We start from the raw sequence: 17,835 nt of genomic DNA on the forward strand, positions 1-17,835 counted from the left end.
TTTAAATGAGACTCCCCGTTCTATACCACTTAAAATGAGCACAAAGGAGCTTCGCCTACATTTGCCACTGTTTTTTGTACCCCAGTGTTCATAAAGCCAGCATTGATTCTGAAAATGTCACTACTAAGAACAGATATTATTTCATCGTGACTGTGCTACTCCCCTCAGCGTGTTTATAATGCAGTCAAGAGAGTCTTTTCTTTTCCCCCCCCATTCAATTCTTATTCTTAATTTCAAGTACAGAATAAAAGTGAAATGGGTGGAAACCTATGTTTTCCCTTAAGTCGTGACAAACAAAATGCAAGTTTGTTCAATAGAAGACCATGATTTATTGGCAGTTATTTTGAAACACGGATGACTGAACATAATAAAAAGGCATTTGTAAAAAAAACCAGGCAAACAAACAAATCTCATCTTTAAATGCATCACTTGAAGGCATTGATTAAGGGGACGCCATGTGCCGGCAGTTCCTGGTGCAACTGACGGAACAACATGGCACATTTGTTCCTTTCCTGGGTCTTGCCTAGGGTGTGGAACAGCCGGGCTTGGAAGTAGAGAACGTCTCTGAGCTGCTCTTTGCAGTCCACTTTGGCAAAGTAAGTCTTGGCTTCGTTTAGATTCAAGATAGCAGATTCCAAAGCTGGGGAAAAAATGGGGAGAGTCGTATTTAAGATAACATCACAATAAAACCTCCAAGCAATACGGCTCAATTCTAAGGAGCCCAATTATAAATTCCTCAGCTTTTCAAAACAATTTGTGTCTTAGCAACATGGTCTTTCAGCTAGTTTCTGTTATTCAGCCTTTGCTGCAAAATACGGGTGTGAAAGTATGCAGATAAACAAGATTCCATTATAAACACTGCATCTGTTGAATAACTAATTCCAGATTGGTTTTGCTATCCGATGACTAGGTAACACACCCTGCTCTATCATTTAAACTTTTTTAACAGTGATCGTGTAGCAGGACTCCAATATATACGCAGGTTTGCACTTCTCAACTTCTGAGCGCAGTTTCAGTGAGGAGAATTACTCTTCACACTACCTTCGATCTTCTTTTGTGGAGTGTCGGAAGCTGCAGAAGCCACCTGACATTTGGCCACCAAGAACATGGCACAGCCTTTGTCCAGGACAGCTCCATGGGCCAAGACAGGTTCTATTGCCATGTGCAGAATATTCAGGGCTTGTTCAGGAATGCCAAGGATCAGCTGAAAGAGAAATATTTGCTGGTCTAATACTGGAATCCACTGGTGAGAGCAGCTTCTTCAGAGAAGACCAGCATAAGCCACATCTGTTTCTAATAATGCAATGCACTACAGACAAGGATGTAAATTTTTTTCCCCACAATCTTCTTTTAAATCAAAACTTATTAGTAGAAATGAGCTACCATCTGAAATAATTAGGCATGGCTTCTCCACTGCAGTCAGTGCTGACAACCACGTCTCTGCCAGCTCAGAATAAACACTATAACTGAACTCCATCGCAAGCATTATTTTTCATTCAAACACATGCCAAGCTGTGCTACTAGAAAGCCAAAATACTAGCAGAAAAAGTAACAACTGAAGAAATGAAAGCAGGGCCAATTTATGCTTGCCTGCTTAATTATATGCAATAACTACACGTCTTAGTGATACACATGAAACTCAACTTTTATTAGCTTCCTCAAAAGATTTTACATTTAGAATATACTTCTTCAGAATCAATAATTTAATTCCGACAAGGTTGCGTTCTTAAATCTCACAGGAGTAAAAACAGTATCCAGATCCCCGGAATAAACGTTGCCCTGCAGCCCTGTGAGAACACAAATCAGACATACCTGGGAGAAAGCCAAGTTCAGCACAGTTTCAGAAGCCAAGTACTGTAGACCATATTCTCGAGAGAGGGCAAGAGCCTGCAGCAGGACTGGCAACGCTATGGTATGACATGAAGATCTCCAGTAGAGCTCTGCTATTGACAGCAGTACGCTAACCAAAACAGGGCAAAAGAATTACAAACATTTTCTTTTGATGAAAAAGGTCCACTTGTTTCCCAAGCAATTATTCCATCCATAATGGTATCGATTTTATTACAAATTACATTACCGCACATACAATAAACTTCAATTACACCCTTAAGAGGAGATGCCACCGACTTACAAAAGATTAAATAACACTGTAACTACTCTGAAGATAACACAAAGGTACAACTACACACATACATTTCTATTTCCTATTTATTTTGGATGCAGGGTTTCCTTCTTCCGTAAGTCTTCATGGAACTTTAAAATAAATTTACTACCTTTTAGTTTACATACTAAAGATGACTAGGTTTCAAATCCACAATATTTTGAAGATTCCTCCATACCACGATTAATAAATAAAATTATTTTGTAATCTCCGAATCATAGTAGGTAATCTGAAGACTAGTGAAGTCTGAACACAGACAAATTGAAATGACTGATTTTAATCGCTGCAAAGTGGCTTTAATACTCTGAAAATGAAACATTCTTACCTAATCACCATCTCCGTGTTCTTGATTTTCTGGCAGTGGATCAACAATTTCTGCAAAAGTTTGTGTGCCTCTGACATTTGATTTTGGGCTTTCAATACAATGGCTTTTCTGCCGTGGTAGAAAGAAAACATCACTGATCGTATTTTTACATTTTAGATACAATTCTGCTCTTCAGAACACAGTAGAATGGGTCTCTATTTTGTGACCTCTGTTTCTTGTAACTGCAGAATGGCATTCTGACAACGCGTACGCATGCTACACGCGCCGGCAGGGGGAAAAAATAGAATCTCTGATTCCAACTGGACAACTCACAGGCAGAAAGGATCAAACTCATAAAACAGCTTTAGATAGAAAACAGGGATTGCCAAAAACAAAGGCCAAACAGGCAGCAGAAGTGGGAGGGCACGCAAGTTAGAAAGCACAAGTAATTATTTGTAAGAAAAACAGGTATGAGGTAAAGTAGCTAAAATTGGCTTGAGCTAACAAGGATATGGAGCAACAGGGAAAGAGCGAGAACAGGGAAATAAGAAACAAACACACAGCAGCAGGGGATGTGTACAAACGCCCTGAACCCAGACACTGAGTAGAATATTTAAAGATCAGGGAAATCACAAACAGTCCAGTTCCAGAAGGCCAAGCATCAGGTCCCACAGCTTGAATACTGATCTTCCGGCTTACTGGCATTGGCTACGTTTTTAGGTGTTTTGCCTCATTGCAAATGAACAAGAAATTACTTTTACCAGTAAGCGGTTTTTCATACTCACCAAATATCAAGTTTTAACTCTACCTATTTCTAACATGTCATTCTCATTTAGAAACAAGAACCCGTTAAGGTGAGAGAAAAATCCTATTGTTCCATTTTGTAGATGCAGAAACCAGGACACAGATGAAGACACTCAGGCTCTTACCGTAGCAGAGTCAAGAGTCAGCCTTAGATCCCTAGCTATTTGACATAAAATTCTGCTTTGTGCTTAGGTTTGAGTACAGTTAGCACGGCAGATTTTGAAGAAGTATTTTGTGTTCTCACAACAGATCTACAGCTCTAGAATAACACCAACTGCAGCAGTGCTATTCCAGTTCTTAAAACGTCCAGAGAAACAACTAGAAGTTATTATTGCAGGACATACTCTAATGGAATAAGCACTACAGGTTAGACAACATGACCGTAATTGGTTCTGGAAAGGGAAGAACATGTAAGCACACGTGACTGCCAGCAATCATTTTGCTACATTTTTTACTGTCTTCATGGGACACACCTGCAAGCGTACGCAGATTCATGATTTCTTACCTGTATACGCCTTCAATGCTATTAAGTGCTGTAATTCCTGCTACAAGAGAATCTGCTATATGATATCTGCCATCATTCATGGCTCTCTCAAACTGTATCTTCTGATCAAACAGCATCCAAAGCTAAACAAAGAACATCCAGGAAGAAGTTTTAGAAGTTGTGCCTGCTCATTTTTTAATCCCAAGTTAGAAATTACTTTTTATTTTCCCCTGTGGAGATTTATGTCTAGACACAACTAACTCCACTGTCCAATTACCGGATTTACTAAATTAGTGTCCTCAAAGGAAATGCTCAGGTCTGGATTAACGTTTCAATACCAAAGCTCACCTATTTGACTGCATTTTAAATAAAAAAGCTCTTTAAATCATTACTAATGCTTTGAAACAGTAGAATTGTTCTGTAGCAAAAAAGAGAAGGAGCAAACTATATTTAATGGACTCTTGAACACTTCAATGTAAATACTATCTTATAGACTCATGTGTTAATGTGTTTCCCAGAGTCACACAGAAACAGGCCTATTCTCTCAGTTATTTCTCAACTGTAATATATCAAAATAAGTAGCACTAATTAAACAGAACTTTGAAGCTCCAAATCAATGCAGAGCATTTAATTCCTATATGTGCTCATGAAGGAGATGTATATTCCTCTCTCAATGACATTTCTATTTAAACAGCTTTTCCTTAGGAGGCTATGGTGAGGTAAACGTCTCACCAGTCTTAAAACAACAGAGGCATCTTTTTCATGCCTTTGTAGAAAAGTTTATGCCGCACAGCTTCCCGTGAGGTCATGAGCCAAGTGAAATTAGCAAACGTATAGCCCACGGCATACAGAGGAGAGAATTCAGACGCAAGGGAATTCAGATCCTGTTGTATAATAGTTACATAATTTGCAGGCTAAGTTACAAATATTCTACCTGTGCATGCTGACTATTGGGAGGGAATCTTTCCTTCAGGTGTTTCAATATTTCAGAAGCAGCTGCAAAGTATCCCTGTAACACAGAAACAGCACTCTGATTAACGTACACTGGGGCAAGCACCACTCCCCTTGATTTCAACACAACCTTCGTGGAAAGAGCTTGCCAAGCAAAAACCCTGCATTTTCTTCACCTCCAGCGCAGACATTAAAGGCAGCACAAAACACAAGTCAAGTCTCGCCCTCTCTGTCAGTAACACCCACACGTCCTCTCACCCAAATGAGATTTTGTGCAACTAGCCATAAAACTCACCTGCTCTGCATGCAGCTCAGCCAGGTGACACAATACTACAGCAAAGGACTCTGTGTTATTCTGCTGAACGCCCACGTTCACAGCCTCCAGACTGTTCATGCTCAGCAATGTTTGGGCTTGTTGAAGTGCCATGGTGCTTGTGCAAGAGAAACATCTTTTAGCTTTCAAGCAACAAACAACAACCATTTTTAATCTATGGTCTTGTTATGACAAGAGTCTACATTTTCTGGTAAGCCAGGGGCCTGGGGGAGAACGAAAACTTGTAAAACAACTGCTATCCAGGAACTCTGGACTATGCAGGCACATCAAGTACTACATGCCGAAAGCTGCACACAGTCTAAGCACAGAGATGCTGAAAATGTGGGCACAAGAACAACTTACGATCTATTTGCCACTACTAAATGGAAACTCAATCTCTGCTCCAGTATGAGTTTCAGAGCAACACAAGAGAATGGAAATAATTGCACTCAGCCTGTACTGAATCACAGTCTGATTGCTTTATTTTAGTGCACTGGATAGACACAGTCACTTGTTACACCTATATAAATAACTCACAATGCATTATGGGCTAACAAGTACAGCGAGCTAACCCAGGAGTTCAAAAGAAACAAAATACCTGCGGCCGTATAATCTCCAAATGGCAGTCTTCTGTGCTATACTAATATCAATAAGCTCTGACAAGCTGTGTTTCCAGTGCAACAGATCAGAATCTTTTAAGGCATCCATTAGTTTGTTGGCAGCCTTTCCTGCAAAAGCTCTTTGCTGAACCAAGGACTGTATTCCCAGGGAAGCAAGGTACTGGGAAGAAAAAAAAGAAAAAAACCCCAAAAACTAACAGCATTGAAAGACAATAGAGTACACTATGCTTGCAAATTACACTGGAGCAAGAGTTCTAAACTAAGAAAAAAATCCCAAAGAAAAAGAGGTGATGTTATTCAGCACAGACAAAGGAACACTGCTCCAGGCATTTCTTTAAATACCCACTTATGCACACCCACACATATGTGAATGCCATTTTGTTAGATGTGAAAGGTAATTTCCACTCCCCCACACAGAAGTCTTAAAGAGGATGACGGGACTTGTACCTGGATTTCTCCAGTGACGGAACAGCTGTGAAAACACAGAGCCTTCCATCCCCTTCCCCACCAAGCGGCCATGTCTGCTCTCACCTCCCAACATCAGCAGTTTAATTCCTTTTAGAACAATTCTCTTAAAGAGATTGCAGATCTTGGGGAAGACAGAACTCAACGTTAACAGCCAACAGATTCAGGGCACAAAACTATCTAAGGGGAGGGCTTGCCTTGCAAGATTTCACAGCTGGGACAGAGCCGTACAAGTAAACATGTGGTCAAAGCCCTGCCAGAGGCATCAGCACTGAGTTTCAGGGAAGGTGGAGGCATAAGAACCTCCCTTGAGCACCGGCAGATTGCGCTACGGGCCTAAGGCCGAAATGGTGCATGGGGCCAGGCTAGTAGCCACAGAGAGTTTTTCTGCCTGAAAAACAAACAAGTTAGAAGGAAAAACAGTGAGCCTTGCAATAATGCACTGGCATTAAAGCAACCGAACTCTGGTTTGTTAATACGAAGAGTAAAAATAGTAGAAACAGCTAGATTTTGGAGTGTTAAAATAGATTTGTTTAAATTCAGTTACATATTTTGAATAGACCGGCCACAAAACCCAAAACCCTATCATGCACGCTCTCCTCGCCACACGTGTTTGTCCTAGAATAAAGTTAAGGATAAATGAAATGGACTTACCGGCAAACCAAAATGTAAAGATTTGTTTACAGAGTGCTCCAGCAGAACACAGCTATCGAATATCTTCTGCTCCAAGATGTACAACCAGCTCTAGCAAGGAAGAAAAAAGTTAAAATCTCATTGCAAATAGCTAATGGCTGCAGCACTTTTAATTTCTCTTACTTTTTGCACAGAACGCACAAAAAACCACTGGAAATACAAACCACTCTTCAGAATTAATATGTTACTAAGGAAACTTCTATTAAATGCTGCACAGCAAAATATATCGAAAGTGCAGCTAGGCTGGGACACTGGCTTGACAGCAGTCATCGCTGGAGGTTCAGAGTAATGCACAGAAACCCCATTATACAGTTAACCGTGGAAAGCAGTATCTCAGGAGTTTGATACCATTGATGCCAATTCATTATAACAAGAATGTTAATTACAGAATAAAATACAGAGAAATCTAAGTCTTTCCCTCCTCCTTTTTGTTTGCTCAAAAGAAGGCTGATTACACTTTGAGAATCCAACAGACAGTAAGGAGGAAGTTTATGAAATATTTTGTCTCTTTAAAATGTATAAGACTAAACTTTGAGCTTAGTACTGAGATCTTAGTACTCTGGGGTCACAACTCCTGTTTAAGAAAGTAATCCTGAGTTGCAACAAAACCATCCCATGATCTCCCTACAGTTTGTTGCTCTGGGTGACCCATCTGCCAGAAGCAACGTCACCCCGCTGCTGGACAGTCATATTTAAATTACTGATGCATTTGAGGAGATACTACTGTAAGAGTAGTTCTGCAACAGTTCACCGAGCAAAGGCTCGGATAACAGAGACAAAGGCGACTTAACCTCCATTTCAACACAGCTATCTTACCAGGCAGTGCTGCAAGCAAACATGGTCGTTAGACTCCTGTGCAATTCGGATGGCTTCCTGAAGTGCAAGTTCAGCCTGTTGGCTATCAGCAAACAAAAAGGGAGAACATATTAGTATTCCACGGTGCTTAAAATACAGCATTACAATACAGAGGAATATTGATCTAAATTATGCATATCGCACTCAGAAGATAACTGATTTAATAGACTGCTGAGAAAGCCTGTATTTCCCTCCTAGCACTTCAGCAATATATTCTGGTCTTGAGGATAAGAAGCGAGACAGTATCTGCAAGCCACTACAAAAATGCAACTGTAACCCCTAAGCGGGCTTTCAATCCCTGTACATGTCAATGTGCCAAGTTATTGTTTGAACAGGGGCAACGTTAAGTATCTGCCTGTGTAGAAAATGTTTGTGCTCTCATTTTTGCAAATGTCCTTCCCATCTCCAGTCCTTCTACATGATGCATCCAGGCAGCAGTCAATAAATGCAAACCATATATGGAGATGGGTAAGCCAGCTTTATCAATAAAATAACACTCACCCCTATGGCATTTTAAAATAAAAAAAGCTCAGATGGCTTTTTTTTTTTAATTATTCTTCTTCCAGATCATCAGCTCCACATTGATTTGAATGTAACAGAAAACCAACCACATTTTCTTGAGAATATCGCTGGAAATTGGCATTCATGTCCACTGACCTTTCTGAGGTCATGGAAATGTAGCAATTGAGAACTGAAATACCTAGGAAACAGTTGCGACCAGACACTGACAAATGTCAAGTCTTACCCTGCTGTAGACGGCTCAGTTATCGTGGAAACCAAATAAATGTCAAAATAAACCAAAACAAATCAAGATTCCAAGAAAATTCCAACCCAGCTACAGCCGTTATCAAATTAGAGAAAGTCCTTTCTTCTCCTGAACAGATTTTCAGAATGAACAAAAGGTCTATCCATCAGCACTTACGAGATGCAACAAGATGAATTTTAGTTGCGCGGTACAATATATTAACTTACTAATGGCCAAACCGACAGTGCAGTGCAGCTAGATTCAGAGCAGCGTATCTGAGACTCCGACCGTAACCTTCATCCCCATTGCTTTTGCTTTCTGCTCCAGTGAGAATTAAACGGTCAAAATAATGAAGGAGGCTGTGTGTTGAACTGAAGACGTCTTGCACTCTGAGACTATTTAAGTAGCTTAAATAATGCTAAAAATTGAAACAAAATCAGCTTTAATGGTACAGAACTATTAAAACAAAGGTTTTGTTTATAATTACTATGTATCTTCTTACTGAGAAAGGTTGCCTAACAAGTGCAACCATGAAATACTCCACGGCCAGGAAAGCGCTTCATCAGAAGTTGCAGCGATACTGACACTACTTGCGTAGAATTCCTGTAAATCTGGGATAAAATTGGTTGTTTTCCCTAACAGGATCTTCCAAATGGTGTCCCATAGGCCAAGATCTGGCTGTCAGAATTATCCCACCCAGACTGAGACCTCTACATAGGTAGAATCCCTGTATTTATGCGCTAAGCGAGAGTGGGAACGGAGGCATGACTCCCACTGTGTCTGCACTCAGGAAGATACTCAGAAGCATGAGCACTGCTTCCAAATGCCGTGCAGATAGAAAGCAGATGTTAAAACTATGTATTTTCTTCTTGGCATTGAGAAACTAGGCAGGACAACCCTTTGTGTCAGACAAACAGAACACTGGAGAGGACTTCTGGAGTTGTGAAGTCCAACCCCTGCTATGGCAGCCCTTTCAAGGGTATGTCTCCAAATAGGAGCAAGGAAAATCCTGTCTGCCTCAGCCCAGGGCTACTGGGAGGAAGAGTTAGAAAGTAAGGCAGGAAAGAGTTGGCTGCGAACTCATGGAACTTGCTCAAGAATAAGTTGTCGAGGAACAAGGCAAATGCTCGCAGCACAGGTCTGGAATCAACTCCCAGTGCGAGCTGTCTATTGCTTTCAGTATAAATTGCTATTAAGCACCAGAAGTAAAGTGAACATCAGTAAGCAAAATCAGATATTGCACTTAATACTGATTTTTAAACCATGAGAGTATGAGGCCTGAAATTTCTTAGGAAAAAGTGTGTAAAAAGAAATAAGTTTTAGATTTAGTTCAATAAGAACGCACTCACATAGTCCCACCAAAATTAAGAGGATTATACCTGTGCATAAAGCTAGACATGTGGTTAAGTACTTAGCTTAATTAAGGTTTCTGTACCTTCAGGAGTTTCAGTCTGAATTACTAAACATTTACATGCAACTTGCTCACATTTTTATCATCTGCTTATATTTCAATATAGAATAAATTACTCCCAAATAATCCGATCCTAGAGATAAGAAATCCCTTTACAACCATTTTGGATGAAGAAAAAGATGCTTACTGCTTCAGCAAAGTCTGGATTAAATTTTAACAAGTTGTTCAATTCCTTTTGCAAAGATGCTGGAGTAAGGGCCTTTGTTTCATCATTCTTCAATAAAGAAGCCTGGAATAAAAATTGAAAACTGAAAGCAAGATAAGTAACTCAAACCTCAGGGTTACAAATATATTTTGATACATGCTTGTCAGTTTGTTATCTGCTTGGAGAGAACATTAAAGAAGATTTTGTAACAGTTCTGTCTACTACGACGCTGAAACACCAGCGGCAGTTTTATTCTATACTATTATTATAGCATTCACTTTCCAGAGATCAGAGAGACCAAGTAAAATAAAAGCTTATTCAAAACACTGTTTAAAGGTACTTAAAGAATTCTGTCCAAGTTTCTCTTTGAAGAACTAATACAATGGATTGCTCACTGGAATTACACATATCTCCTCACCAAAAAGTTCAGGAAACTAAATAAAACTAAATCCATAGTTTGCATTGGCAAGTAGATCAATTAATAAAAAATTACAATAATCTAGTTACTAGAATAAGCATTACTGAATACTGAATAATGAAAAGACTTCCAAGTTCAGAACCCTCCTAAACATCCCGACTCCTCCATAATACTCTAATTAGGAGGAAAAAAAAATTATGCACACCAGTAACAGATACTCTACATAAATCACACCAGCTAAAAACCACAGTATAACAGAATGTCACTGCAGTTAAAATCCATACCTTGCGCCAGAACACTGCAGCCTGTCTTGTCTTCTCATTGAACCCCATTTCTAACTCTGCTCCTGGATAAGGGGATCCCTATTCTGCATGTGTTTATGGGGTTGAAGCGCCAGCAACTGGAGCTAGATCACAGGGGTCTGTGTGCCCGAGGTGCCAGCAACTGGAGTGGGGACCACAGGTCACAGAGGCCTGTGTGTCCGTGGTGCCAGCAACCAGAGCAAGCGAGTATGCGTGTCAGTGGGTGACCACTGGTGAACACCAAGCTGGACTAGGCAGAAAGTAGGATAAGCAGCTTGAGAGCCAAATATTGAAACAGCCATAAGACTGGGCCAGATATGTTTCTCTGAACGAGGCAACTGGAAGAAGTCCAGGCCAACCAGGAGGTCCCAAGCCAACTGATGGAGAGACTGTGGGGCCTCTGGGTCAACTGAGAGATGCGTCTGTATGTGTGTCGTGTCTTTCTGCTGGAGGCAACTGGAGACAAGACAATCCAGGGGCCAGCTACGTGATAAACTGAGCGTATAAGCCCAGTTACTGGGGGGGGGGAGAGAGCACGCACGTGCGCACACAAGAACGTACACGTGTATATATTTCACACTAATGGACCTTCATCCTCAGCAGCCAGAGAGGGGAATAGGATAACAGACAGCATGCTCAGCCTCCATACTGGTGGCACCGGGGGTCATGGAGCTGCAGGAGCCTTGCCATGATCAGGCTACTGGATTCAACAACCCCTAACAGTAAAGAACCTAATGGGACTGAGAAGTTACTTTGAACTTTTAAAATGTATATGAAACATCAAGTATTATACGGTTTTTTAGCAAGCTATTGTAAGCATGCAGTGCATTTACTGACATTTGTGCCCATGTGTATTTCTGCTCCATTTTGTATTTACCAGCTGGAATAATCAACAAAACTGCACATTTCACAGACATCAAATCTGAGGCGAGTAGTCAGAACAGAAGTGACCTTCTCAGAATCAAATATCATCATATGGTGTACATGTCTAGATAAAACACTTTTAGCCCCAAGTGCTCATACTGAGAAACTACATGCAAGATCAACGAATCTTTAACAGATCCAAGAAAACATCACGTCTGACACTGTGGATAAAATTGAAGGTGAAATTCATGTTATGGATCATTTACCCAACTTTATTCAGAGTTAACATACCTGCTGAGAAAGAAAATACTCTGCTTGTTTCTGGGAAAGAGGCCCACTGCAAGATATCTCTTCTTCCCTGATGAGAAGCACTCTGGTTAGAAACAAGGGCAATGAAATAGAATACAAGGAAATACATTTTATCAGACACTCCACACTTTTGCTTTATAAAGTTTTATGACACATTATAGCTCAAAGCATGAATGGAAACTAAAAGGAGACACCTTAATAAAGAATAAAATCTACTACATTCAAGTTAGCAATCCAAATGATTTCACACAGTTTAGCTGCAATCTTCAACCTGCAGAGACCACAGTCAATATGAATGTTACCCTAAATACACATGAAAACCCAAAGAAAAACAGCAGACAGAAGATTTGGGGCTGACATATTCAAATGGCTTTGCTCTGTTTTTCCTTTCTTCTGAGGATAGTCACAATGAAATGAACTGGCACTTTGGCCACACACGTCGCTCCAGAAGATAGCTGTTCTGCAAGAGCAGATAGAATTTTATTCCATGGGAAGACAGCAACTACAGCACACAGCCAGACTCCAAAAGCTGTTAACTGACTCATGCTGTAGCAGAGCATGCACAAGCACAGGTTTATATAAAGACAGTTTAGAAAGTACATTTTAAATATATGGATACACAAAATGCTTTTAGGATTATTCTTACAGTGGAGCACCTCTTTAGCAGGTGAAAAGTCTCAATATTTGCTTCTAATTTTTGATGTAAATAGATGTGAGTTCTTTTATTTGGAGAAGGGCGAAAAGAGAAACCAAAAACATTAAGCTTAACTTTTCCTTAGTGATCAATCTTTCCTTGTTGGAAGCACGAGTGACCTCTCCAACAGCTTTAGCACATCACACACTAGCACAACCAGAGAAGTCATTCAGCAGTGGGCTGTACAGAAGGAAACTGTGGGCAGCATCTGGCCTTTAGCCTCCAATTCCCTAAGTGAGCATGAGAACGGGGTACTGCCATCTTCTACGAGACGCTGAGCAGAACTGTTGCCATTTACATGTGTTACCACATGGTGGCACCAAGGAAACGGAGAGGCCACCCAGCTCTGCCAGTCTGTATGAGGCTTTAAAAAAAATAAATACAAGATTACAGTACACTACATCTCAATATCGCAGCTGAAGTCATTAGTGATAGGACACACACAGGGCCTAGACGAGCACTTGTGGAGTTTGGAAGGTTTAACAGGAGTAGCATCTTGGGCTGGACAAAGCTTAAGTTTACTCTGATGTGTACAGAAGTAATCTGAAATAAGACTAATTCTCTTAAGAAGTGGGAAAGACTTTAATATTAATATATCACCTTAAAGGTACATCAAGTTCTTCTTTCTCCATTTTCCCCTCCAGTTCCTCTGTATTTGTCAGTTCCATGTCACTCTCATCAATTCCATTTTTTTTCTCATCATTTTGAAAGTACTGCTGAAGTGCAGTGTAAAGTTTATAGACCTGACTAAAGGAAAGCTTATTGTATGCCAAGATCATATGGCGCAGAAACAGACCTGCAAAGGAAAACATCTGTTATGACAACTGTCTGTAAGGTTGCTGTTTCAGAGAAATCATAGAAATCATAACAACCAGAAGCTTGAGTCGCATTATTTTATTTCGCTCAAGTGTCTCATCTCAGGCTACCAATTGATAAAACTCAATTTTGCAGGGTGTAAATCTGGTATTAATTTAGTGGCAAATCTCTTTTCTGATCACAGAAAAGTTGTTAAGATCAGTAAGAACTGCACAATACGCAAAACTATTGGTTAATATGAAACATCTGAGCAAGAGAAAAATCATATTATGCAATCTTTACACCTCCCCAAAAAGAAAAACAAAGCTGTATCCTGAGTGAATTACATCAATGATAGATATCACATCAAATATAGCCTATGGATAACAATTACTTACCTACTACACTTGTTTTATGAACTTCTGGCTCTGCGCCTGTAAATGAATCTGAAAGATCATCAAAAAATTGTTCCATATCTTTCAGTTCTCCTTCTGCCATAAGTTTTAACCTAAACAGGGAAAGAAAACCACATTTTTTTTAGGGTATTAATAATATGCATCAAATAAAATATTCTTCTATTTCAGGTATAGATGAGTAAACACAAACAGAACCAAGCGGTAGCTAATTTATTAGGCCCAGAAGGTTTTTAAACTCATGAGCCAAATCAAAACATATTAAATATTAATAATAAGCCAAATAATAATCAGGTTTGGGGTTTTTTTTCCTTTTTAAACAGTTATTTTAATAAAGAGAACAATTAGAAAAGATTGTTATTCTTTTAACAAAACAATTAGGAACCCAAAATAGACGGATTTTTAAGACTGTTGCTGTTTGGTGAGTTAGCTAATATCAAAACAGATCTTTTGTATCACAGAAACTTTAAAACAGTTGGCTTCGATGTTCGCTTTGCCTGCCTTTCAGAACTTATTCATGAGACACAAGAAAACTGTAGAAGTACATTTTGGCTCCAAATGTATGACTTTTTAAACTATATAGTTACACATTTCAGAGCACTTCTTAATAGACATCAGAGTAGATATAGATAATGCAGAGCACATGTATAACAGCTTTATCATCTTTCACAGAAACACTAGTTGTAGCAGCGGTGTTTTCACGTTTCCAATACAGAAGCTACAAGAGGGAAGGGATTAGCCGAACAACGCAAGCAGTTCCTTAGCCTCCAGCAGCAGGGAAGCCTGGCTCGCTGCGACTTCGTGCCTCCCTCCGCTACCAGCCCACAGCGGGGCCCGGGGCCCGGCCGCCAGCAGCTCTCCCCGCACCCCCTTCCCTCGATGGCAGGGACCCGGTTTAAGGGTGTCCTGAGGGCGGGGGGGGGGGGGCCGCGGCCCCGGCGCCCACCTGATGTGCACGGAGCTGGCCAGGTGCGGGCAGGACTCCTCGATGGCCTTGCGCAGTCGCGACAGCGGCATGTCAGGGCCCTGGGGAGGAGAGCGACATGTCGCGACAGAGCCACAACGCAAGCGGCCCCTTGGGGTCGCCTTCCCTCCCCCTCAGGGCCAGGGCCAGGCCCGTCCCCGACCTGCAGCAGCGGCAGCAGCAGCCGGTTGAGCCGCCGCCGCTCCAGCAGGCCGAGCTGCGCGCCGGCGCGGCCCAGCTCGCTCAGGAGCACCAGCAGCGCCATCTTGTAGGGGGTGACCCAGTCCTTGATGCCGAAGACGTTGGCATGCACCACGCCGTTCGTCATCATCGGGTTGAAGTAGAGGCTCTCGTGCACGCTCGCCATGGCGGCAACCCGGCCGCCACCGGCCGCCCGCCCCGTCGCCCGGGAAACCGGGCTCGCCCGCCGGCCAATCGCCGCCGCCGCCGTCATCACGCGGCCCGCGCCGCAGCCAATCAGAGTCAGAGCTGTGCGTCGCCACCGCGGGGCCGGCTGGCGGCCTGAGCCCAGCAAAGACGTTCCGGGGAGAGAAGGGTCCGTGCGGTGCCGCCGGGAGGGAAGCGGGCAAGCGGAGCGGGCAGCCGCGCAGGGCGGTCGGGGGGGGGGGATCCTCCGAGCTGCCGCCGCCCCGCAGCCGTTCAGTCAGGCTGCGGACTGCGGCGAGCTGTGGCCAGCGTCTGTGTGGGTTGGCCGCAGCCCCTTATCACCCGCAGCCCAGCGGCTGGTCACGTCTCCTCTACTGACGCGGGTCTCCACGCTGCTCCCACCACAGCCTATCATGGAAAAGATATTTCCACACATAAGTTTTTATTTTCTCAATGATTTGTTAAAGTGCTTCATGAGGGCATCGTGTTCCCAAAGAAAATACTGCAATTATTATAACAGCTCTCATTTTTGTAAGTGAGAGCAAAACAAAACTCAATGTTATTATACATCTGCATGTCCCCGGGGATTTCAGTTGAGTTCCTCCTGCTTCATGCCTGGGGGTGGTGAGAGGAGGAGGAGGCGAATCAAGCGTGGAGTAATTTTCTAGAATACTTTTACATTTAAGAAACTTAGCATTGTAGTTAGTTGTTGCTGGCATAATTAATGATAGCTTCCTAGCCCTCAATGAACTAATACTCATTGAACTATATCCGAATATAAAACCCAGGAAATAACTACAGCTGTTATGTTACAAAGGTCAATTTACTGACATTTCCTGAAAATAAAGTATGACAGCTTGGGCGGAAACACTGAAATGGTGGAGTGGCTTGGCGGGGAGGGGCAGGAGATGAGATAAAGGCCGGGCTGCAGCCAGCATGTGCAGGACTTGGAGGAAAAAGGAAATGACAGACATCTGGTTCTGATGTTTCTGTGTAATTCTCTGAGGCCAACATGCGAACTCCGCGGACAATCCTTCAGCGTGTGGTACAGAGAACATTTAGACTATCCTTTTTAAGCGTATTTAAACTCGCACACGTAAAAACCAGCCCTTTAAATAAGCAGCAAGAGATTATTTTGGTCATATTAAATTCAAGATTAGGTAATGCAATTGAGAAAGTAATCTTTTATCTTACCAAAACTAGGCTGAAGTCCCTGACTAATGTGCCTGAGCTGATGAAGCACGAAATAGCCAGCGTCTGGGTTTGGGGATATTCAGTGCAACGTTGAATCTCTCAAACCAAGTCTCTGTAATCTGAAAACCTTCTCAAAGGTACTTCCAAAGTGCTGCCTGTCTCTGGTATAAAAAGTGAATACCACAATGATTCTTCCTATGGGTATTAATATCCAATCTGAAACTCCCACATAAAGCCCAGCAATTAACTTTTTTTTTTTTCAACTTTACTACAAAATTTTGCAAATTATTACATTAAAAACAAATGAATATTCCTGGTAAGAATCACTTCTCTACCTCGTTCTCTCGTGATGTGTAAAGCCTTGGGGGATTACCGAGCTGCAGCGAGTCATCATCACTTCTTATTTCATGGCAGAAGTAAATGGGACATCTAGCATTAATAGATTTAAATCTTTTAATGCTTCTTTGGCACGACCCAGAAGGCTCAGTGAGGGCAAGTCTTTTATTAATAGAACCTCTGCAAATGCTACTTTTCAGCCACAGAGTAGCCGGCGGAGTTAAAGGTCCTTGTTTAAAAACAATCTACGTGGTTACAATTTAGACAGGCTAATGCATTAAAAGTGATCTCAAATCACATGTTACGAATATGATTCATCAAGATCTGCCCAAATTAAGGCAGGAGTGGCAACTGCAGCTGCCAGCACAGTCACCAGATCTCAGCTCTGTCAGGCCCACGTTACTCCCTAAAACATCTGTGTTTGGGAGGATTTCTTGTTGGCAAGCCCTTAACAGAGCTAAAGGAAGAATTTTAGGTTTTGCTCGGTTTTGCTCGGTTTCGCTCATCTGTGGGACAGAGCTTTTACCCTGCTTACTGTGACTGCATGAGGAGCTCTCATGTTTTACTGGAAGATTATTAACAAAAATGTCTGTAGAATTTGGTACTTCAAGGGTGAGTCTCTAATCAACAGTGTTTAGGTGACATAGAAGTTTTTAAAAAGCAAACTGTACTGATATTTCTTAAGGTGTCTCAAAGCAACCTCTTGCATGAGAAATGTGGGAAATACGCCATTGCTTGTTCCAATGTTGTATTCACAAGGCTTTTCTACTATCTTTTCAGTTGCTTGGACTAAAATTGCAGGCTATTATTGTGGGAAAAAATGACATTTTTAATTGAATCATGTGTAAAAGTTCATAGCATATCAAAAGCTTGCCAAGGAGCATACGCATTTCCAAAAAGAGATGACCTGATTTTGAACTAAGGTATGGTGTCAGTGCAAATCGAGAAGCTGGACTGCACAAAGCATCTGCTCTTGATGCTAACGTTGCCAAGACTGTGCCATTCTCGTGGCAATTACATACTGATCTTTTTTTGACTCAGTTCTTGTATCTGACTTGCTCCGAAAATAGTTCCTTCCTGCAGAAATTAGTAAAGATTGCATGCAACCTTTTGTATGGGTAAATTTGATTTGTGGTCAAAATTTATTT

The 17,835-nt window shown here is 41.6% G+C and overlaps 1 protein-coding gene across 2 annotated transcripts; it reads right to left on the reverse strand.

The window, feature by feature from the left end:
• Nucleotides 1–312: 312 nt before the first annotated feature.
• On the reverse strand, nucleotides 313–15,137 carry ANAPC5 (anaphase promoting complex subunit 5). 2 transcript variants are annotated; one of them, XM_050906638.1, is made up of 17 exons: nucleotides 14,934–15,137; nucleotides 14,753–14,832; nucleotides 13,792–13,901; nucleotides 13,199–13,394; nucleotides 11,887–11,953; nucleotides 9,994–10,095; nucleotides 8,623–8,813; nucleotides 7,612–7,693; nucleotides 6,757–6,846; nucleotides 5,616–5,761; nucleotides 5,000–5,135; nucleotides 4,688–4,762; nucleotides 3,775–3,896; nucleotides 2,487–2,594; nucleotides 1,813–1,960; nucleotides 1,042–1,204; nucleotides 313–640 (listed from the first exon to the last, which is right to left on the reverse strand). In XM_050906638.1, exons 1-17 carry the CDS (start codon nucleotides 15,135–15,137, stop codon nucleotides 426–428), a joined length of 2,235 nt encoding a protein of 744 aa, XP_050762595.1. In that variant the 3' UTR covers nucleotides 313–425. The 2 variants fall into 2 exon arrangements, with proteins under 2 accessions (XP_050762595.1, XP_050762594.1); XM_050906637.1 differs by having other exon boundaries at nucleotides 5,616–5,797.
• Nucleotides 15,138–17,835: the final 2,698 nt, after the last annotated feature.

This window comes from Gymnogyps californianus, chromosome 16 (genome assembly GCF_018139145.2).
Source record: "Gymnogyps californianus isolate 813 chromosome 16, ASM1813914v2, whole genome shotgun sequence".
NCBI lineage: Eukaryota > Metazoa > Chordata > Aves > Accipitriformes > Cathartidae > Gymnogyps > Gymnogyps californianus.